A 24,132-nucleotide genomic window follows, 5' to 3' on the forward strand; every position below is an offset into this window, starting at 1 on the left:
GAAATAATTTCATTTTAGATAATAGAATATTATACAGTTTGATTTTAACAAAGCATTTGATTGTTAAAAATCTTCCCATATTCCCAGGGATCTGAAGGGAAAAGACAATGGCTGATAAATTGATGTTCATCCCCAATGATGATATACAAAATTACCTTTTCTGTAGACTGCAATCAGTGGTTGTAATATTGAAATTCAACCTAATGAACCAACCAATTAAAATTCAATAAAAGTCCCCAAAGTTGTTAAGCCAACAAATAAGAAAATGTTTATTATTCAACATGCAATTACCCCTATTGTGTAGTATACAATCAAGGTAAACTTAAAGTTTACTTGAATTTAATTTACAAACTTATAATTAGCTAAACTTAGTTCAAACAAGGATTACTCCATTGTAAGTTGTTCATTTTTAAAGAAACTTCCTTTTACTACGTTTTACTACTAGAAATCATTTTTAATTAGATGATTTTTTGGAAAAAAAACTTTTCAGTAATATCTTAGAACGGTCAGAATATGACGGCCAGAATATGGCTTTAAGCTATTTTCTATTTTTTATTTTATTATAAAAGATTTACCCTATGGTACCTATACTTTTTCTTTTTTCATTCTTTAATTCAAAGGGGGGAGGCGGATGTGCCACTTTTTGAAACCAAAACTAAAAGTCAAAGGAACTCAACTAAAAAAAAGAGTTACAGGTCTGAGATTTTGCATTGCAGTTGCTTTATAGGGTTACAATATGGAACAGTGAAGAAACGGCGGTGCAACCGCCGAAAACCACCGAGAAATTGCAAAAAAAATCGGCGGGAAACGGAGGTTTTCGGCGGTTGCGCCGCCGTTTCTTCACAGTTCCATATTGTACCCCTATAAAGCAACTGCTATGCAAAATCTCAGACCTGTAACTCTTTTCTTAGTCGAGTTCCTTTGTTGTCTTTTAGTTTTGGTTTCAAAAAGTGGCACATCCGCCTCCCCCCTTTTTAATTATAGTTTCTTGCTTTAAGAGATTGTAACCTGATGAAAAATGAAATTTTATAGAAACTACTTAAACAGATTTTAATTTAAATTTGTGTTTAGATCAGTGTTGAATGTACTGGCTGATGGTTATAATGTGCATTATGGAGCTAGATCTATTAAACATGAAGTAAGTTACGTCTTCTTTACAATTTGAATAGATTCTGCTCAATTAAAAACCAGTTCTGATTTATACTGGAAAATAATTAAACAATTTTTCACTGTATGAAATAAAAATATATATCATTAAGAAAACGATTTAGATAACCATAAACTCGTCTGTAAATTTCAAAATATTTATGAATTTATAGATCCATTACTTGCTTTATAGCTATTATAAACCTATATTTGCTTGATTGAGATTATACATGATATCTGAAAGGAAATTTTCCATTAGTTTTTACGATAAACGTGGATTTGCAAAACTGCGAGTTTGCTATTATTACACAGAATTAAACATTGCCATTAGTTAGGTCGATGGATTAGGTTGGGTTTTTCAGGGTTTAGCTAGTTTGATTAGGGTATCTCTGCGCAGTAGTTTCCTACAATTACCTCGGTGGGGCGGGATTCTCCCATCGATTTAAAGTATTCCTTCAGAAAAGTTGGAGCATCATACGCTTGTTATGGGATTCGATACTGTAATGCCCACGGATATTAGGCATTGTCTTATACATACACTATTAATTTCATGTGCAAGACATAGCAACATTAGGTACCATTTTGACTTCTAAGAAGTACTTAAGCTACAACAAGGTTAGCTACAGAAGCTAGGAGCATTGGTGCCATCCCATATTGGTAGAATTCCATAGGAACCATCTTTCCATTAATTAATTATTTAAAAATGAAACCATGACATCACTAATATAGAATATTTAGGTTGAAAGACGTGTGATATCACAACTTGCCCTTGCCCATGAAACAGACCAAATAGCCCCAAATTCAAGGGTTAAACTATCAACTTCTGGATCTGGGGATGGTGATCTCGCTAAACTCAGGTGAATTTTATAATTATCATCTAAATAAATAACAACAATAATGGAAGATTTTTCCCCCTAAGTTAATTCACCGATTTTTGTTAATTTTACTAAGGACCTTTGTAAAATTAATTTATATTGCTTAAAAATTATTTTTGTTTACTTTAAAATAATAATCAATTATAAGGAAAGTCTAAAAAATCATTTATCCAATAATCCAAATCTAATATTTCATTAACAAATATTAAATGTACTTTAAATGTGACGTAGTTCTTTAATGATTAAGTTTGTTTGTAAATAGTAAAATTTAAATTAAAGTTTTATCCGATTAAAAATATGGACTTTTGCAAAACAGAGCCAATACATTCAGTTTTTAAAAAAAGCTTTTTTCACAAACTTACCAAAACTAAATTTTGCCTTTGTGTACCTAATATTTTTTATGTTCTAAAGGGGGGTAAGATTAGTAGTAATTTAAGATAAGGATATATGAAATTAGGAAACAATGGGGATTTTTTGATTCTGGACAGTAATTTTATAAATTGATCTTAAAGCGTTTTGTTAGCTGAATAACCAAATTCTAGTTTTACCCATTTTTCTTATCATACTTTATAAAAAAAATTGCTGTTCTTGTTTCCATGCAAAAAGTTAATAATGAAATATTTCTTTTAGGATAACAGTGAAAAAGAAAGACGAATCTGAATACAGAGATCTCGCTGAACCATTCAGTAATGATTCTCCATTGAGCCATTAATATTTTCATTCAAAACTAAACAATGTGTTGATTCTGTAAAAGAGAAACTTTCATGTACACAAGATATATTTAAGATAGACACCTTGAATAGTCGAATTCTAAAGCGTTAAGTAATTCATTAAGCAAAATATTCATAACATTTTATAAATATGCCCTTGCCAATTATCCATAACTAGTTCCAATAAGTTTTAGCTAGTGTTAATTACACTATTAGTTTTTTAATAATCTCAATCGAAGAATTAAAATAGTACATGCATATAATCAAAGAACTTTATACTAATTGCACTGGCTTAAGTTATCAAAATCTTCAACTCTAGTTAATAAATAGTTTCCTTTAATGAACAATCTACTTTTGTTCTCTTCTGTTAACCACAAATTTTCACTAGAAAAATTGTTTTCAGTTTACCAAATTTTATTGTTAACATCCTATTGTTGTTTGTAACAAAAAGATATTTTTCTTATTGTTTTTATTCTGCTAATATCAATAATCTAAATCCTCTTTGTGATAGAAAAAATAACAATTTATAAAAAGAAATTAACTTAATTTATTATCAACAAGAATAGCAAAATCCATAAAAGTAGAGATAAACAAGTCTTAAATTAGGATATTTAAATTAAATAAATTATTGAGCGATGCGAGAAATATATTTGTAGACCATATTTCAACATGACTCCTTATGTAAGGTTTAATGTCGATAAGAAGATTCTGACATGTCTTAATGTAAGACTATCCATACTGATTACTGACCTATGGACGAATAAAAGTATACACCCTAAATATAGAAAAGCTCCGTTGGTCTTTAAAAATATATTCTATTAGATTAATTGTTATTGTATAAATCAACACTGTGATATAGTAAATTATTTGTTTTGTATGTTGTTCATTGACTTCCGCACATGTAATATTACAACATCGTGCCATCAAAACCGCAAATGTTGCAACAGCATAAACTGCATCCTTTCTTCTTTGCTTTAATCTTATTTTAAAACAACACACCCATTGATTTATATACCAACTAGCGGATACGCCCCCTAGAGGCCTCTAGGGGCACTTGAGGAGGGTTTAATCCCAAGACTTATTTTTTAGACTTATATAAAAGTAAAAAAAAATTGGAGGGGGGGGGAATTCTTTTTCTAGGGGCGATTTCTCTTCGTAGGGTGGTGGTATCCTTCCCTAAAATAGTTATAAACCTTCCCGGGACTTATGAGAAGCTACCCTGTTAAGGAGAACCCGATCGGTTCAGCGGTTAGCAAGATCCTTCGCTACAGACAAAAAAAAGCTTACTGCTTTATATAATAGGATGTGTCTGTTTGCAAAAATAAAGCACTATGCGAATATGATATCATGCAGAAGTGAATGCACATCAAATCTTCACTTATAATTGAAGGATTTTTTTCTTGTAAATCAAGTAATGAAGCAAAATTTTAAATACCAATGAGAAAAGAATTATTAAAATTATTATTTTTATTGTTGTTCATATTAGTTGTTTGAACAAAATTTATCGTGTAAAAAATGCAGACTTTGAAAAATGGTTGTGCTTAGGTCAAAAGAAATAGACACCATTTCAAAGCTTTGATATTCTAGTTTCTAACCTCTCTTGTGCTATTTAGAACTATGTTTTAGAATTGGGCGTTTTCCCTTATATCAAAGATGTGTATCTTAGGTAAAGTAAAGGTTAGAATAGCCCCGCATGGATAGTATCCCGTTGTAACCGGGACTTTCTTTTGGTTAAAGACTACCTCAGGAACAAAAAATATTTCTTTTAAGAGTTAAGTAAGCGGGAGGTTGTCGTTTTAGGGAAAGCACAAAAAAATGTCATGAAACTTAAGAAATCATAATGCAACTTACTCTTTGCATTAGATCTCCTAAGAAGCAAGACGGCATTTTTTAAAAATCTAGAACATCTAAGCTTTCAAATTGTTTGTATAACATTTTTTCTCGTGTTTTACAAGATGGAAAATTCAATTTGCTAAAATTCTGCATACTATGAAAATTCTGCATTCTATGATGCCCTTAATATTACAGATATTAGTTAATAATAATCAAGTTATAATGTCCCGAATATCAGATTTAGCTGGTTTGTTACGTGGTGTTGAGAAAATAACAAGAAGCTGCACGAGGTAATATTTATTTATCGCAATGGGTTATAGACAGTTTCTCGCGGATAGCATGGCTTAGTACCGGTTCTGATCCAGCGAATATTTATCAGTTTCAGAGCCATACTGGAAATTGTTTTCTTTACTTCATACAAGATTAAAGCGTTATTAAAGAAATTACTTAATGAAATCATAAAACTCGAATAATTTTTCAATTTAAAAAAGAACTGAGTGAAACCCAAAATAAATCAAGGCTTCAACGTTTATTATTTATATTTTTTGGTAAATATTGCTAACATTAAGTGCATGCGCCTTTTTTTCTGCTTTTCTCTTTTCCTATTAATTATCCTATTTTTCCGAATATCATAGCCCATAGGTAATAAAGAAAAAACAATATCTTTTGATATTTACGTCATGTAAAGATTAATATTAAGGTTAACGCGTATGTTTTTAGAAACATGTCATGTTATTGGTATTTTTTCTGATATTAAGTTAACAAGAACGTACATAGTCATAACACGCAAAGATTAAATCCATTTATTCTTATATTATACTAGAGGCTGCCCTCCTAGAGGCCTCTAGGGGCTCTTTGAGGGGGGGGGGTCTAGATCCCCACTTTCAAATGTAGGTTTAAAAAAAAGTTTTTGGGGACATTTTTTCTAGGGGCCATTTTTCATAGGAGGTTGGTGGTACCTTTCCCCAAAATTGCTATAAACCTTCTCAGGACATATGAGAAGCTACCCTATAAAGTGGATAGCTAGATCCTTCGGTACCCACATACAGACAGATAGACATACACAGATCCTTTTACTATAAGAATAAATGAGACAAAAAATAAACACTTGCAAGGTTTCAAACCTTAAACAACAGTTATAAAATCAACTTTCGAGTTAAACAGCATTTGAATATTTTTAAAAATCCTTCAAAACGAACAGAGAATGTAGAAATATTGGCGAAGGAATCTAATCTTCATGGAACACGCTCTGTTTGTTTAAAAATATGAACGTTTATTATTCTATTTTTTTCTATGTGATAATTTACATGCGTTGTATAAGTACTATACTTTCGATAAGGATAGGCATTTGCATGTTTCCTAATATTCTTCAGGTGTAAAGGGGACTGGCTGGGGTTTCTCCAGATTTACACACAATCTATTGGAAGTTAATTCTGGGATCTAAATATTAATCTATTAATTGCTGTACACCTCCAATGATGATACACAAAATTACAATTAGTGGTTGAAACGTTTGGACACGTAACTAAATGAACCATTAAATCAAAATTTAATTAAAGTTCCCAAAGTTGTGAAGCAAACGAATAGTACTTTTGGACTAGTGTAGTAAACAGCCCAATGTCGCTCCCTCCCTGAAGCTAACTACAGCGCAACATAAGTTTTCACATAGGTCAAAAGTTTTCTTTAGAAAAAAGTCAAACGTGGATTTCCGCTGCCAAAACAGCTGCCGCCTTAAGAATGTAATTTTGGGCGGTCGGCGGGAGCATCATCTCTACATTAAGCCCTTTTGTGGGTTTGTTATGCTTTCTTTTTCCTTCCATTACTAAGCTGTTCTTCATCCTCTTATTTTTATGATCTTTGCTATCTATGAATGTTTTCACCCTTGTTTTGATTAAGAAAAGTTATCTTAATTGATATAATTAAATGGTTTTGTTAAGGTTAAGTACACATGAGCTCAATGTAATGTTGGAGAATTGTTACTTAAGACCTGTGGTACAACATGCAATACAGGTTAGTGTATCTCTACACTGTTAGAATAAGTAGTTCTTTTGTTTGTCTGTTAAGATCTCACTAACCATTAAAGTCTCGCATATCAATGTATCCAGTTTGGTTTTGGTTATTTTATTTGTAAATTTGAGTGATCATGGAAAGAAATCGTCGTATTTTCACAGTAGCTTTTTGCATATTTCTAGCCCCCGCGATAGGCTCTAACCCTACGGGGCAATCATTAAAATTTACCTAACCTAGAATAACCTATCAAAGGCTAATTTGAAAATACCACGAATCCTGCTGCTTCTTTTTCTTATCTATATACAATTTTAAGTCCTGGGAAGTTTAGAAAATTTAACTGTCCATTACCTACCTAAATGAGGGGATGCAGCCGCTAGTTTTCATAAATGTATCAAATTTATTCAAATTGTAAATATTCTCGAAAAGACTAAGAATATTATTTGTGTACTAAAAGTAAAAAGTAAGTAATGAAACTAATGATATATATATGCATTCTTACATTTACAGATTAATTAAATATGTAGTTAGGCTTCAGTCAGTTGATACTAAAATTATTTTGATTAGGGCTATCTAAACCTCTAAATTTAGGTTGCAATGGACAGTGTAAATACATCAAATACAAGCACAGATAACAAGAATATTAAATCCAAAGCTTTGAGGCCAGAACAAGTTGTAGAAAATGTTCCACTGGTGCTAGAAGGATTAGCTTTGTACTCAAAGTATGATTTTATTTGATTATTTATTTTATCTTTCTTGGAATTTAAATCTATAATACAAAGTAGAACGATGTCTGTCTTTCTGTCTGTCCGTCCGTCCGTCCCTTAAGATCTCGGTAACCACTGAACCACTCTTCAGGGAATATACCTACTGGTCCTGTGGTGGTTTTAGGCTATTTTCTTGAGGGGTGGGACACCCCCAACCTCCCCAAAAACAAAAAATCCCCCCATTTTTTTTTTTGTAGGGCTTTCCTTGGTCCTTTTACGTATTTCGCCCAAACTTACCAATAAAAGACAAAGAAACTCACAGAACATTGGTCAGGAGAAGCATGAAATTTCAGAATTCTATCTTAAAAAGCATCCTAATATTTCTATTTCCATAATGAAAGAATGAACAGTTGCTCACTCAGACAATATTAAGTTATTATTCACTAGATGGTCATTGGACAAGAAAGCTCAATCTTCTATCCTCAAAGGCAGTCCATTGCCGTTTCTTACTGACGGACAAAAAGACGGAGTTATAGCGTAGGCAATCTACAGAAAGCTTAAATGTGAGTTTCTAAATGAGTGTTTTTTTTTAGAATTTTGATGGGAATGAAAGTTGCAGATATAAAGATGCAAAGAACAAACAAAAATATTAATACAACAGCTAAAACGCAACACGAGTAAGTTAAGACAATTTTTTTGTGCTTCTGTTAATCCGATGAAGTTCCCTGGATTTAAACTGGTTCTGAGCCATATTAAAAAGCATAACTTACTTATAATTTCATGTTAAAGACAATTTTCCGCGAAAAACATAAAAATCCATTATTACTACCTACCTATTATAGAATTAAAAACATATGCTTGAGAGGTGTGTTTGGGCATTTTACTGGTAAAAGAATGATATTTTTCCACAAATACAGTTCTTTCATAACAAACATTTTTTAGATATTGTCAAACTGCTTGCTGACCTATTTTACCATTAATTTGTAAACATTTAAATGAAGCTAGGACAATTATTTTAACAAGTAGTAGCACATAATTATAGTTATTTTGGTAGATGTTGGTGTGTCATTTTCATATTATAGTCAGATTTATTGCTTTTTTGAAAGGGGTAGTTTCACGAGAGGCATTTGAACTTAATTTAGTGAACCGCATATTTTTTCCTGGTTAATTGGTTAAACTACATTTATATGCCATATATTTAAAAGAATTTCAATTTTCTACCACGTAGTTTTTAAAATATCAAGACTTGAAAATCGTCTTTTTAAAATATCAACACTTGAAAATCGTCTTTTTTGTGATATATGCAATTTAAAAAGACGATTTTCAAGAGTTGATATTTTAAAAACTACGTTGTAGAAAATTGAAATTCTTTGAAATATATTCTATATAAATATAGTTTAACCCATTAACTAGCAAAAAAATATGCGGTTCACTTAAATAAGTTCAAATGCATTTCGTGAAACTACCCCTTTAGTTAAAATATACCCAAAGATAACTAATAAATGATTTATGATTTTGACATTTTTTTGCCGGTGTATAAACAATAAAGGTACTAAGAAAGAGAGGTAATGTCTGAATAGGCCAATAAATGAATCGCATCGGAGCATACATGAAATCTCATTGGTTGAATTAAACTGAAGTTTTCTAGTTTTTTTCATTAGAGTTAATTAGAGCTGTTCTTTCAACTTTTACTCGAATCAAGTCCATCACATGTAGTACTGCCTTCATATTGTTGTTTCACATCTATGTTTTATCTGTGCATTACTAATAAATATGCTTCATCTAATGCAAAGGTTGTAAAATAATAAAAATCCCTTTATGAATATAAGTTAATAAAATCATATTTTTTTCTTGAGTTTCTATTAAAACAAAAAAATAATATCTCGGACTTCAAATATACATGATTTATAATCTTTAATTCGTAATTCGTATCTATTATAAACATTCAAAATACATAAATTCATAGTTTGTTTCATGTTTACCTCGAAATAAATTATATAGAAATAAAATAACAACAAATAGCAATACAACAAAAATTTTAAAGTTTTTTGTCAGCTGGAAGAGTTCCTTTGTCAGATTTACGAAAAAGGGGTTAACACTATAGTTCTTTTCTCCTATTTCTATTGTATAAACAATCAAAACGTCATATTATTGAAGAAGTTTCACTACTTTTAAGTATGCACATATTGAAGCGAGTATTTTGTGTGAATACTAACTTTAAAATTATGATATTAGAACCCTTAGCTTACAACAAAGGTTTATTTTAATATATTTTAGAGGGCCATACAGATTAGAGTTAAATTCAAATCTCTCCTCCATTGAACTACTGGACCTTGACCTAACAAATGAAAATATTCTAAAAGAAAAATTATTTACCAAAGTTTATATTGAAGAAGAGGAGATAGAACCGCCGCCTGTTTTAAAGTAAGTTTGTGGTAGTAATGCTGCTCTATATGTTTACGCGTCTGTTTGTCCTTTTTTAGCCAAGCTATTTGTATAAGCGAAGCTTTTCAATAATTAGGGTCGGTCCGTTCGTTCGTACGTCCGTCCTTCCTGAGCGGTTAGCTCTTTCGTTCACATATCATTTTTGGAAAGTAAATACTTTCTTGAAGCCAATCTTAACGAGGAAGGTATTTTTGGAAAGGGGAAAATGTGCAGAAAACACCTATGTAAATTAGAAAATCCGCAGAAACCATTTTCAAAAGTTATTTGCAAACATTTGCAATGTTAATTTGCAAAATTAATTTCATGCCTTAAATGACATATTTTGAAATAAATGTTCTTATGAAAGTTTTTATCTATGAGTTTATGACCTGTTCAAGACATACATTTTATTTTCAGTGTTAGTTTTTTCGCCCTACGTGTGAAAAAAGGCATTTCTCACATTTTATTATAGAAAATTGCATATAAACACAAAAATAATTTTTTTCTGCAGTAAACATAATAATTGGTATAAAATCTATCATTTTAAATGCAAAAGTCAGATACTGAATCCTTTTTAGAGCGAATATATTGCAAAAAGTAACCAGGGCATTTTAGCAAAGTATGAATATTTAAAGACATAAATACTTTTTATTTTTAATATACATATTATATAAATGAATAAAAAGAGAGAGAAAAAAAACTATAAAACAAGGTATAAGTTTTTTTCACTCTATCATTGAATAAAATGCACTTTTAGGTTTGATTATAAGCAACGCATCACATAAAAACTCATTTTTTACAGTTATTAAACAAAATCAATGCAATTCTACAATCAAGGTAGTTTTATAAAGCAGTAATCCTTTTTGTAGCTATATTTTTTGCCAAATTTATTCTTTATTTTTATAAATAAACTTAATTAAAATCTAATGATTTGAGATTTCGTAATAAAGAACTTCATATTTTTACTGTTTAGACATATAAATTTCAAAAAAAAAGATTAAATCCTTTAAGTTTGAATAAAACTTTATTCATTTACATAATAAAAACGTTAAAATCATTAAAGAATCTAAAAAAAGAAAAAAATAAGTAATTTTTATAAATGTTTTTGTGTCGTCTTTATAAACTCTTTCCGCTTTTATTATTAGACTGATAGAAGTTAAAATTATAAATAACACTTGTTGGGCCTATCCTATTATATAAACTTAGTAAAATATTTTGTCAGTATCTTAAGGTTTGATACTGCTAAACTGATTGAGTTCTCCATTTTAGGGAAACTTTACATTGGTCCCGCTATGGGTTTAAGCTATTTTACGTTCCCTTCTTAACTCTTCAGAAAACAGAGCCCCCTTCTAACTTTTTTGTTTTTATAGTAAAGTCGCTGATTTTTTTCGTGGAATCTAATGTTTATTGACAAGTACATCTATTTGTGAATTCGTTTTATTCAAATTATTATTTTTTATATGTCTTTTTTATTGTTTTTTTTACGCCCTATTATGACCCGGTTCGGCATGGCCATAAATGCCCGACAGTTTTAAAACCCTGCTCGGTTTTGGTTTTATTACCCGGTTTTAACTTTTCAACCATTAAATATTTTTTTTATGATTTATTATTCTTGAGCCACCCTAATCCGTATACCCTAGTAATCTCTATATGTGTCCTCCAATATTTTTATGCTCGTTTTCTGATATGTGGAGATGCGACATCCAAATTTCAAAATTCTTTGAACGTACAAACACAACTCTTATAGAAATGCTTCGCATCTAGTTCACTTTATTTATATTCTCTATAAATTTAACACCATATAAAAGTTTGATCTGAATAATGATTGACAGGCCATAGTAATTATTGCGCGCACTTCAGGCACAAGACACAATTACTCTGGTCAGCCCTTAGGCACTTTTTATGTATTTTTATGCATTTACAAGTCTAATATTACCAATATAATACCATATATGGGTAATACTAACCTAATCATGGTAATCTGTATGTGATTGAATATTGTTATATGCTTATATAAAACATTATATCTATTGTTAAAGTAATCATGTAACCATTATGTAAAACTAAGTATACCTATAGCCATAGCTTCATTTAGGTCACAAGTTAACATACAAACACCTTATCAAACAGACAAGGACTTAGATCCTGGTAAATAGTTGTTGTTATAACTTGCACCTCTTAAAATATCTCAGTTATTCATTGACTCTTGAACTATCAAGTTCTTCTCCTGGCTTAAAGGTAATGATCTTAGTTAATTTAGCATGCATTGTAGTTTAAATTTAGGTCCCTTAGTACTTAGCATGAATTGTGCCTAGGTCTTATGTTAGAGATCTAACACTATGTACAATTAGATGCTTTGGACTTAGGGCACTTTTCTGTCCTACACTACTTATGTTTATTATCTCCTATCCTGTAAATATTTCATACTTAACTGATTCACTTGTAATGTAAATACACTTCATAAAACCATCTTCCTTCTTAAGTGCTTAATATACTTATATGATATAGATCGAACATCCTAACCAGCCATTTATTCTTAGCTTAAAGCAATATAATACCGCACGTGGGTATTTGTTGAACTGCCACGGGTGAAATTCGTATTATACTTGTGGGAATAAAAGGAAAAGCATTCTTCACTGACAAGCCGACGCTGAGAATGTCTATTTGTATTGCAGTAAAAGTAGGATTTTAAGTAGTACTCATAGAAGAGCGATCTCCATGCCATAATATTGGACAAGCGCCCCATTCGCACTACCATATGAATTACCCAATTTTTATATGTTCTTTTTTTGTAGTGTGTGTGTTTTAAAACTTCAAGAAACAGGTTTTTTTAACCGAAAACGGCAGCACCTATAGCCGAAACACTAAATTGGATATAAATCGCTTTGTATATTACTTTTAGCTCTATACATTACATGAGGTTGTGTAGTTTTCAATTACGGATTGTATCAAAGTACTAAAAAGTGTTCATCTCACTTTGGGCGTTCAAAAATTACATTTTTCATTTTTTTGCCGGTTTTTTTGCAACTTTCCTGTGCACGCCACTAGAGCAAAACAAAAAAATATGTTTTCCGTTTTTACCATTATAAAGCTTCCCTGAGATTTTCAGCTCGATTGGCCCATAAAAGTGGCGCTCGGCACTAATGGGTTAATACTTTTGTCCTATTAAAAAAAAACACCCTGTATGATATAAGATAAGATTATTTATCAAAACAGATATTTTTATGGTGCAAGCTAACTGTTTTTTGTTTTTTTAAAATAATTTAGACAATCCTACTTCTTTTTGTCTTAGAATATAATTTGTTTAGAAACACCTAAAAATATTATTAATGTCTTGATACAGACATTGTTTGGACAAACCCAATGCATTATTTACTTTAAAGGCCATATGATCCAACAAACTATTACATTGTTTTATCAGGTGGAACTATATTGTATTCAAAGCCATGATCATGGACATCAAAGCTTTTTTATTTGGGTGAGGGAGATAAAAAGACGAAATTCTTTAAAATCCTATTTTATTTGGGGAAGGGAGGGTAAATACTTCCACAAAAATGGTTGTTGGTAAATTTTTTGGTTAGGGGGGGGGGGGTGAGTAAAATAACATTTTTTTCTTCTTAAATATACATGGTGCCTATGACATCCCCAAATGCGTTTTGGGTGTGTGTATGTGGGGAGGGGGGTAAACAATAAACACACCCTTGCACATACCTGACAAAACAAAGTATTTTTATTTTTAACCTTTTTAGGGTGTCCCCAAAGTGAAAAAAATTATGCATAAATAAGACACAGTTTTAATCAGTAATTAAAGGCCTGTTTTATGTCACTTGGAAACAAAGTAATCAAAAATTAAAAATTCTCAGTACAGAAAAAAAGTTTATCTAACAAGATTTAATACCAAAAAGAAGAAATGGAGAGAGCTAATAAACATACAGATATAGTATACAGTATTGGAGCCATTAACAATAAGCTGCTGAAAAAATTAAAGGCATTTAATTTTCATAACAATGCTTCGCTACTAAATGAATGACTGTCCCACAAAAAAAAACATATTTAATTATTTGGGAATGGCCCCATAAGGGGTGATTCGTCGTATTTTTAAAATGGCTTTTTATAGGTTATTTTAGGTTAGGTTAGGTTATATTTGGTTAGGTGATTGCCCCACAGGGTTAGGTAATTGGCTCCGCGGGGTTAGAGCCCCCCCGCAAGGGCTAGAATTAGGAGATAAGCTACTGTTTTAAATACAAAGAATCGCCCCATAAGGTGCGATGTTACGAAAAGGACTACACCCGATTATTTTTATATTACTATGTCACCTCACTTTTTAATAATTCACTATATTTTTCAAAAACCTTTTTTTCACCCTTATAATTAAAAATTTCTTTTGCCCACAGGGAGAAAATAATCTTTTTTTTCTTTCTAGGTATATCAAATGGCTGGATTTTATTAATCATTACAACATGCATGTTTAAATATAAAATAGAGACAATGCGGGTTTTTTTAATGTACAAAAGTAATTTTATTACAATAAAAAAAGAGTATCTTTCATTAGAACTAAAAGAAGCTTTTTGTTCATGTTAAAAATCCTTTTTATGTTTCTCAGAAAAGAATATTATAAAATACATGCATGCCTGAAAATTAGTTTTAAAAATTCGTATTAAATAGGAAAAAGAAACTAAGTCGTCGTTATATTTATTGTTTGTTCTTTTTGGTGTAAGGTTTTTTTTAATGAAACTTTTTTGGATCTCGTTAATTCGATTTCTGCGGATTTTCTGGTTGCCATAAATGAAATCTACGCATCTTTTTTAGCTAGATGGCATTTGTCTGGTTAAGATTGGATAAAAAATTCTTTGGTTGGTTAAATCCAATAAGTGTGCGTTGTTAGAATATTCATATCGATTTTAAACTTTGCATAACAATTAGGTACGATTTAGGTAGCGTAGCAACTATTTAATCAATTAACAGTTTTGAAACAAATTTACTTTTAATTTTGTATAGATTTATACATCTATATTCTGCTTATTCAGTTCTGACACTTTACAATTGTTGATTTCGTTTGTTATACCGTTTCAGAGCTTCGCTTTATGGATGTTGTCGTTAAACTAATACTTACATAATATACCTAAATATGGATATAATTGTCCAAGTTAAAAAAGAGAGAATGTACTGTAATTTGAAATATTTTATTTTCATTTAAGTTTTTAACAATATCCTAAAAAGTACGAAGTTTAAGTAAAAAAGATTAAAACTAACTTTTAATTGACTGTCTTTAAATGCTTTTAATCAGCTCAATTTATATTTTAATATATTCTTTTTACTTGTATTTGAAAGTACGAATTCTTTTCTTTTTTACGGCATAGCTTCTTATTTATAAGCACCATGACGTAAGTAAAAAGAGTAAGAGTAGGTTGTGCTGAAAATCCGTAAAGGTGTGAGTTTTAAGGCTTAAAATCGTAGTAGAACGGTAATATTCCCTAGATATGTGAATTTCTTATTGAAAAGAACTATAGACAAAAATTTTTTTTAAAGTTAACTTAAATTTTTATCGTTCTACTACTGTTTTTAACTTAAAACTCACAACCTTTACGGATTTTAAGCGCAACCTACTCCTCCATTTGTTTTTTTAAAATATAATCGAAGTAAAGTCAATAAATTAGGTTTCACATTACAAGATAAGACAAAACAGCTTGTTTATTTTACAGCATATTTACGTCGATTTTTTTACATTTTTTGTCTACTAATTGATATTTGTCAATGTTCCTTTGTAGATTTGTCTGAGTATTTTAGATCTTTTTGGTTGCTGTTATTCTTATTTCAATCTACTGATGGTACTTAAATCAACATTTTATTTATGCTTTGTCCTTTAAAGGTTTCAATTCTTGTTTTTACTTTAGAAATCCATCTTAGTTAGGAGTATTTTAAATTTTATTTATTCCTTTGATTTATGGATATTGTCATTCTTGATTATTTAAATTTTAGAGAAGAGAAACGTAGTCCTGATGGTGTCGTCATTAATGATGTCAAATTAACAAGTAGAGCAAAGGTAAGAAAATACGTTTACTTTATAATTAGGTAGTTTGTTGTTGTATTGACTAAAGTTTTCACATAGAGTAAAGGGAATAGATACAACTATGAAAAATAAGTATATAGGGATGTGACAATGGGCAATAAATTCAATATTAGAGCTCTAACATAATCATTTTTCAAACCAAATATATCTAGAAAAATTACAACAATATATCAAGAACATTAGATCAGAATTTTGTTCATAATGAACTTAGTGTTGCTCAATTAATTTCGTCTGGTGGAACAATAACATTTTAATGGCATTTTATGCACTAGTGCCAATAATTAGCCAAAAATAAGAAACTTACATTGGTCATAGTCCATGACAGTCAAAAAAAATATTTTATATCAATTGTCCCTTATCTATATTCCTGCATGCTATATTTTAAATGATGTCTGATTGATTATCATTGTAAGAACTAGGGATGGCAATCCGTCTAATTTTGACCGGATTCGGATTCTTACAAGAATCCGTCCAAAAATAAAACGGATTCCCCGCGGATTCCGGATTCTTATTTTTGACGGATTTTGTTTATCAATATCGTTGGCGATAAACGTTGGAAAATCGTCCTTTCAAGCAAAAGGTAGCATGCGAGTTCGCCATCGATATCGTAGCAGAGTAGTTTAAATTAAAAGAGCGCGAGAGAGAGAGACATATATTACTCTTCATTAAATTAAGCCGGGAATGGTATGATCTCTCTCTCTCTCTCTCTCTCTCTCTCTCTCTCTCTCTCTCTCTCTCTCTCTCTCTCTGTCTCTCTCTCTCTGTGTCTCTCTCTCTCGCGCTCTCTCTCTATCGCGCGCTCTTTTAATTTATACTATGCTACGATATCGATGGCGAACTCGCATGCTACCTTTTGCTTGAAAGGACGATTTTCCAACGTTTATCGCCAACGATATCAAACAACGTAGCATGCTACCTTTTTTAAAAAGTTTCGCTGGGTTAAGTTATCTCCTTGCGTAGTTTACACCTAGAAATAGAGTAATCCTGTTTATAGATAAGGTCAAAAAATACTTGGTACACTTAGATAGATATATTTAATATTTATACTACATCAAGAATAACATTTTCAGATGTTGTCCCTGTAACAAGAAAATTTATGGAAGCTTTCTTAGTTTTATGTATTAGACAAAGAATTTTCTATTAATTTCTTCTTAATTTAAGTTGAGAGTTTTAGACATTTTTTGCTATAATGAGTAATTTGACGGCTTTTGATTAGTTTAAGGCATTAGATTTAAAAAAGAATATTCACACATCTCATGTAAATGGTGCAAAGAAAGGAGACTTGTCCGTCAATTGTAGCTTGTAGAGATGCTACCACAAATAATGAATCATATTTAATAACATTCATTCCTAAATAGATGGATAAACAAGAAATTGATAATAAAGATAATTGATCAATTATTGAAAAACAACGTGTATAGTCAATCTCTTTAGTATCCTCTGATAATACTTTTAAAAATGCAGATTATACCATAATAACCCCATCATTGTTGTTTTTTGTGTTCACTATAGTGGTCCTTTTTGCGGAGATGATATAAAATTAATAGAGGAAGGTTTTGTTTTTGGTTGACGTTAAACGTTATTCTGTGCAGAACTTTAGCTAGCTTGAGTAAAGCAGAAGTGGATTCTTTTTAAAAAATCCTTCAAAATCACATTCAAAATCTACAAAAATAATCCTATCCTATAAAATAGTAAGCTTTTTTGTCTGTAGCGAAGGATCTTGGTAACCGCTGAACCGATATGGTTCTCCTTTACAGTGAATCTTCTTCATTTAATCAAATCTTTTGATGCTACAGGTAGACTCGGATAATCTACACCCAAAACCCATATCCACTTACACATTTAACTCAGGGAGTAAGGGAGGGGACAATGGATCGAATATTCAATTTTTAGGAGTCTCAGACTTTGGGGACTGGCTTAAAGGGAATGTGCAAGAATTTAGCAGTTTCTGACTGAGTTTGGGGACTTGCGCATAGAATGCCGCTACTCGTTATGTATGTTTTGAATATTGCAGACGGGGAGAAGGGATAAGGGAAGTGGGGGGAAGGGAAATAAACACTCGTTGTGTTAGTTTGGAATGCAGCAGACGGTGAGAAGGGAGAAGGGAGGCGGGGGCAAGGGGCAAGGGAAATAAACAGAATAAAAAGGGGCAGTCATATTCTTGCTAGCAGCTGGCCGGGTCTAATAATCTTTTAATATAAAAATCACAACAAAAAACCTCAATATATTTCATCAAAAACAAGTTGTGATTTCACTTTACATGACGCTATGGAAATCTATTATTCAATTAACAATCCCTTTATAATTTCCTACAAAGGGGGGAGGCGGATGTGCCACTTTTTGAAACCAAAACTAAAAGTCAACATAGGAACTCAACTAAAAAAAAGAGTTACAGGTCTGAGATTTTGCATGGCAGTTGCTTTATAGAGGTACAATATGGAACTGTGAAGAAACGGCGGCGCAACCGCCGAAAACCGCCGTTTCCCGCCGATTTTTTTTTTGCAATTTCTCGGCGGTTTTCGCCGGATTCGCCGCCGTTTCTTCACTGTTCCTTATTGTAACCCTATAAAGCAACTGCCATGCAAAATCTCAGACCTGTAACTCTTTTTTTAGTTGAGTTCCTTTGACTTTTAGTTTTGGTTTCAAAAAGTGGCACATCCGCCTCCCCCCTTTATTGGATTAAACTGGATTTCATGCCCTTTCTTTGATAACTCTTATATTGAATTAATTGCCCATTGTCCCCTCCCTTACTCCCTGCATTTAACTCCCCAAATTCCGAAGACGTTTTATTAAAAAGCATGGAATGATCAGTCCATACAAATAAGTGATATTTTAAATCTTGAAAATTATTTTATTAAGTAAGCTTTATTTCTAAAAAGTATGTGAAGGTCAAAAATACAAATAGCGTACAAATATAACACCTTCACGCATTCAACTAGAATATTTAAATAATTTTATAGATTTGGCACTTAAATATTAAATATTTATAATGTAATTACGTCAAAACTAAATATTTTTGAAAATTTGGTTAAGATTTAAAAAGACCTAAAAAGTAACTATTGTACTTTTAAGCAAATTAAGTTAAAGTAAAACCAAATGAACAATATTACAAAGTACATACCTACGGTTAGAAAAAAGCAAGGATTGTTTGTAAAGCAGTATCTCAGTTCATTATAATATTATATGTCTAAGCAGACAAGCTTATATTGCTTGAATTTCTCCCACAAACTGCAAAAAAGATTATAGTCCGAATTAGTTGTTATTTTCATGGAAGCTTTATAAATATTTTGGGTTGAATTTAGATTCTTGTCTTTCCTACTCAGCTCTCCCATAGTAGGAAAGCACCCAGAATCTAAAATTTTATGAAAAGAAAAAAATAATCAACGCGTTACTTTTATCGTTACGATGTAAGGAAGTCTAAGTTTAAAGGGTTGTTTCATTTCTTTTCGTACTTTCTACAATTTAAATTTAATTTCTTATAAAACCTAAAGAGTACGCATATTTTTAAATTGTTAAAAAGTTTTGGAATTCAATTTGATATAACGTTATTTAAGTTTTTTGTTTGTAAATAATTAAAATACAACAAACTTTTTCCCCATATTCTTCAAAATGTTTGATGTTTAACTTCAAACTTAAAATAAAAAAAACAAAGATCGCAGCATCCTTATGCAGGGATGTTTTAATTTTTAAAATTTTATTTTTAATATTGATATAAAAATTAAAAATACTTCAATTACTATAAACTTCTTTAAAAGTGTTTCTTCGTCTAGATAATCACCATATGAAATTTTAACCATCTATCTCTGATAGCAGCCGAGAATCAGCTTTTTTCTTGTAGAAAAATAGACTGATAATATTGTACTATCATTTTTTTGTAGGAAAGAACAGTACCAGCCACCCGCTTGTCCAGAGTAATGTCATTTGGTAGTCTTGGTGTTGGATTAGGTAAAATATTTATTTAAATAAAAACAACAATTTGATCTTATCATGTAAAAAAAAAGCTGAAGAAATTTATATTTTTAGATAGACTGACTTACCTAACTGGTTAGTTATATTATGAAAGGTATCTTGAAATGATATTGATAGAATCAAAAGTATATTTTTCCCATTTTAACAGCATGAGATTAGGTTTTCAAATACGGTGTTTAAGTCCAAAGTATACAAAATAATTTAAAATGCTTCTCAATATATAAAATACAAAGAATATCTTTCTGCCCTTTTCAACCTTAAAATGTTGCAAACTGCTGGATTTATTTAGCATACTTTTCATGAAGTTTAGGTTTAAAGCCATATTTTTGATGGATGGGACTACCCCCACAATTACAAAATCTCCCCCTAACCCGTCACAAAATTATGACAACTTAAATTTAAATATTCTCCTCAGACCCCCCGTTCCCCCATACCACTATTAGTTTAGAACATTGATAACTTTTAAAAAAATGAAACTTTATGCTGTGCGGTTTTTAAAAATTTTAGATAATGATTTACCTAATAACTTCAACGTTTGGGCAATGAATAAATAACCATTTTAAAACGTATGAAAAAAGAAACGTAGTTTTATGATAAGACGTTTATTTCTATGTTAATTATAATGTCTACGCTTTACCTTTTAAATGAATAAGAAAACATAAACATTATTGTTCGAAGCAAAACTTTTCTACAGTTTCTGGTTGAATAGCTATGGCGTATATATTAAGTATCTTAGGGATGCCTGTAACAATGTGGTATAGTTTTAAATCGAGCAACTCTATAATTATTACATTTATAAATATGAAGATTATTATCTTTCTTGATAGAATAAGGGGGGGGGGGGGGGGGGGGTTTAATGCAACCATCTCGTAATCAGTGAGCAAATGGCACTTAGAATTCGAATTTCCATCTGAAATTTTGCATTAGTAATCCTTGGTAGGTTTATTTTCCCTAAATCGAACAAAAAGTGGGAAAAGTAACGGCTAACGGCTGGCGGCTCAGCAGTTTTGCCATTTTTTGTATATCTATAGTACAAATTATTCACGAAACCTATCTCCACCTTATTCTCGTTGCCACTCCAAAACGCTATCAAACGGTTCTAAACGGTAGCTGTTGGTAGTAGAAGTTTTAAAAATGGTTATTGCTATTATTTAACATGAATTAAACGAAAAATATGTTTTAAATAGTTGATTCCTACGTAATTGATGATGAATTTACCCTGAAAATAGGCAAAAAAACGGCTAAATGGCTGAGCCGTCAGCCGTTACTTTTCCAACTTTTTGTTCGATTTAGGGAAAATAGACCTACCAAGGATTACTCATGCAAAAGTTTAGATCGAAATTCGAATTCTAAGTGCCATTTGCTCACTGATTACGAGATGGTTGCATTAAACCCCCCCCCCCCTTTTATTGTTCTTATTTTTAAATGTTTAATTTGACCTTAGGACGATAAGATTTTTCTATCGTAAGAAGTTGTTTAGCTTCGCGTCTATGAACGTTACACTTGGTAATATTATTTATTGGTTATAATTGGCTGTAATATATTATTTAGTTTGATTTATTTGCAGCAAAACTGATATAAATTAATTGGATCATTTTGTATCTTATTTTTCAACTAACTTTGTTTTTGTTTTGAGACTTGACGCAAAATATCATCTTTCTATCAAAGAAAACATTTTCATGACTTTGAACTAAAATGTTGTTGAGCTTTCATTGGCTTTGATTAGCTTTATTTTATACTAATTTATTACTCGGTCATTGGAACACTAGGATATATCCTTGTTTCATAGTAATTTGCTAAGTTGGAAATCAGAATTCATTGATTGATGTTATTTTTTTGTCAACCGCTTTGCTTCAAGCAAAATCTTTATAAAATGTTTAGATAAATTAAAAGTTTTGTTATTGGTTCAAGATTAGAATAAGTGATATTTAATAATTTCCTTTAAAACCTATATTACCTATGTTTAGATAATTTAAATAATTTAATTATTACATTAATAAAAAGTTTTATTCTTGCCTCTGCAGGTCAATAACCTAAAGTCGGTGCTGTAAGTGCCGGTTGAGCAATGATAACCTCCCTCCTATTATTGAAAGAAATTGAAAATTAGGTGGGGGAGGGAGTAACCCTTGCGGGTGGCAGAACCCTTCTTTGCCTATACCTGCTGTGCTACCCTCCAATCCCAAATTAACTTATGCTTTTTCCTGACGGAAAACTACCCCCCACCCCCCGCATTTTCTATTTATTACATATGATGTAATCAGGAAGAGGGGAGTCACCAGTGCTTACTAGGGTACTTTGTGCGAAAGCATCCTAAATTCTGCTGCAACCAAACTCTTGCAAACTATTTCATATACCTGGGAAAGATACACGTGTCATAGAGATCTTCTATTTTTAGATTTTAAGCTTATATAATGTTAGGTGTTGGTATTTTGGCGGAGGCCTCCAGAAGAGCTATAGGTATTAGGAAGGAACCCACTTCAAATGCTAAACTTGATGGAAGCTTGGTTTTGAACGAGGCTAATGCTGAAAGAATTGTAGCAACACTATGCAGGGTGAGTAGTAGCTTTTTGAATTATTAAGAACCCTTCTTTTGGCTCTAAACTAGGAGGTGGGATAAACAAACTACCATTCAAATGGCCCAAAACATGCCCTTTTTCTAAACAGGTATTTGGAAGCCAAATTGTAATTGTGCCCACTAAATTACAATTAGACTGTTTTATAAGGGAGGGAGGAGACATTTGGCTGTTAATTATACTAGTCCCCAATGTTTAAAATGAAGTTTTCTTATTCAACTTTGGGGACTATTGTTGAATTTTTAGTGGTTAGTTTATTAAGTTGAGTGTCCAATCGTTTCAACCACCAATTGAAATCTACAGTAGGGGAAATTTTTTGTATCTTCATTGGGAATTTACATCATTTTTCAGACATTGTCCTATCCCTTTAGTCCCCGGGCCTTTATACTGCCTGTTTCTGGAATGCTAAATGTAAATTTTAACTTTCTAGGATGTTGCTAAAAGTACTAAATGCTAAAAATACGATATTGTTACAATATACTCCCCCCCTTTTGGTGAAATACGCTAATTAATTTCAAAATATAAAATAAATTATTACTTTTACGTGATTTTTGTTACATTTTCCGATAAAGTAACAAATATAAGAAAGAAATAACAAGATGTTTTTTATCCCTGTTTGTGGAATAAATAAACATGTTTGATTCATGTGCTTTTACACAATCTGGAGGCTTCGTCCTCAGCATACCTGAGGTGGATTCTTTTAAAAATTAAGGACGCTCAGTGTGACAAAATTATTTTTATAAAAAATCTACAAAAATTAAATTAAATCATAAAAGGGTTATTAACATATGATTTTGTTTAATTTTTGTAGATTTTTATGTAATTTTAGAGGATTTTTCACAAAAACAATTTTGCCTCAATAAGCGACCTTAATTTTTTTAAAGAAACCACCTCTGGTTATACCTTCTCAATTTTCATTATTTATACAAAAGTCTGGTCATGCTCCTTAGATTTGGTGGAGCAAAAGAGGGAAGGTGGATTGTTTTTTCTTCATACTAATAGGATTAACTTTCTATTTAGGTACGAGGTGCTGCACTTAAGTTGGGACAGATTTTAAGTGTACAGGACAATACCATCATGTCACCAGCTTTGTCCGCCATCTTTGATCGTGTCAGGGAGTCAGCTGATTTTATGCCAAAATGGCAGGTACGAATTTTGTCAGTTGTTTTATGTTTCCAAATGTCTACGTTAAAAGAAGTACCTAGGATTTATTAATGTTCATTTATCAAATTTTTTCTTTTTTATTATTTTCAATAAGTTTTTGTCCAAAACAAAACGTTATGTAGGGTTATATATGTCTTTTCCAGAAATAGTAAGCTTGTCATAATTTAAAATTTAACATGTCTTAGTCGACATTTCTCTGATTTTCAACCAAAGATACAAAGAGCAGAATTTTCCTCAAAGAAGTAAATATTGATGAAAACTAATTTTGCACCTAACCTTATATTAAAATTTCCAAAAATAATGACTTGCTATATTTATTTTACTGCCTTACTTTAGTTGGAGAAAGTAATGACAGGTGAGCTCGGCTCTGATTGGATGCAAAAGTACAAAGAATTTGATTTGAAACCATTCGCAGCGGCCAGTATTGGTCAGGTTCATAGAGCTGTTCTTCTTGATGGTACACAGGTAACATTAGATTATTCTAATGGATATTATTACTTGTATGTTACACCAGTTTTATATATTCTGTAATAAGGTGAAACTCGTAGCTGGCTAAAATAACCTCATTCCTTCCCCTCATACTAGATGAACGAACTAATCATTACATGATGCCCATGATAGTAACCTAAATAGAAAACGATTTTCCCTATAAGG

General features: G+C 31.2%; 3 protein-coding genes across 4 annotated transcripts in view; 2 read left to right on the forward strand and 1 right to left on the reverse strand.

The window, feature by feature from the left end:
- LOC145314200 (mitochondrial disaggregase-like) overlaps positions 1–4,200 on the forward strand; it is a 24,711-nt gene extending 20,511 nt beyond the window's left edge. For both annotated transcript variants that reach the window (XM_080154026.1, XM_080154027.1), the window contains exons 14-17: positions 1,072–1,138; positions 1,885–2,003; positions 2,652–3,632; positions 4,122–4,200. In XM_080154026.1, the coding sequence (XP_080010152.1) occupies positions 1,072–1,138; positions 1,885–2,003; positions 2,652–2,733 (268 nt within the window). In that variant the 3' untranslated portion in view covers positions 2,734–3,632; positions 4,122–4,200. The remainder of the gene's footprint in view (positions 1–1,071; positions 1,139–1,884; positions 2,004–2,651; positions 3,633–4,121) is intronic.
- Positions 1–24,132, reverse strand: part of LOC145314214 (uncharacterized) — a 444,769-nt gene that overhangs the window by 103,355 nt on the left and 317,282 nt on the right. The gene's annotated exons all lie outside the window — the stretch shown is intronic.
- Coq8 (ubiquinone biosynthesis protein COQ8, mitochondrial) overlaps positions 4,584–24,132 on the forward strand; it is a 40,216-nt gene continuing 20,667 nt past the window's right edge. The window contains exons 1-10 of the mRNA XM_080154959.1: positions 4,584–4,854; positions 6,502–6,574; positions 7,163–7,293; positions 7,872–7,955; positions 9,556–9,702; positions 15,682–15,745; positions 19,651–19,717; positions 22,160–22,293; positions 23,335–23,460; positions 23,815–23,943. Coding sequence (XP_080011085.1) covers positions 4,721–4,854; positions 6,502–6,574; positions 7,163–7,293; positions 7,872–7,955; positions 9,556–9,702; positions 15,682–15,745; positions 19,651–19,717; positions 22,160–22,293; positions 23,335–23,460; positions 23,815–23,943 — 1,089 coding nt within the window. The 5' untranslated portion in view covers positions 4,584–4,720. The remainder of the gene's footprint in view (positions 4,855–6,501; positions 6,575–7,162; positions 7,294–7,871; positions 7,956–9,555; positions 9,703–15,681; positions 15,746–19,650; positions 19,718–22,159; positions 22,294–23,334; positions 23,461–23,814; positions 23,944–24,132) is intronic.

The sequence above is a fragment of the Acartia tonsa genome, chromosome 3, assembly GCF_053477335.1.
Source record: "Acartia tonsa isolate MP-2025a chromosome 3, ASM5347733v1, whole genome shotgun sequence".
In the NCBI taxonomy this organism is placed as follows: Eukaryota; Metazoa; Arthropoda; class Copepoda; order Calanoida; family Acartiidae; genus Acartia; species Acartia tonsa.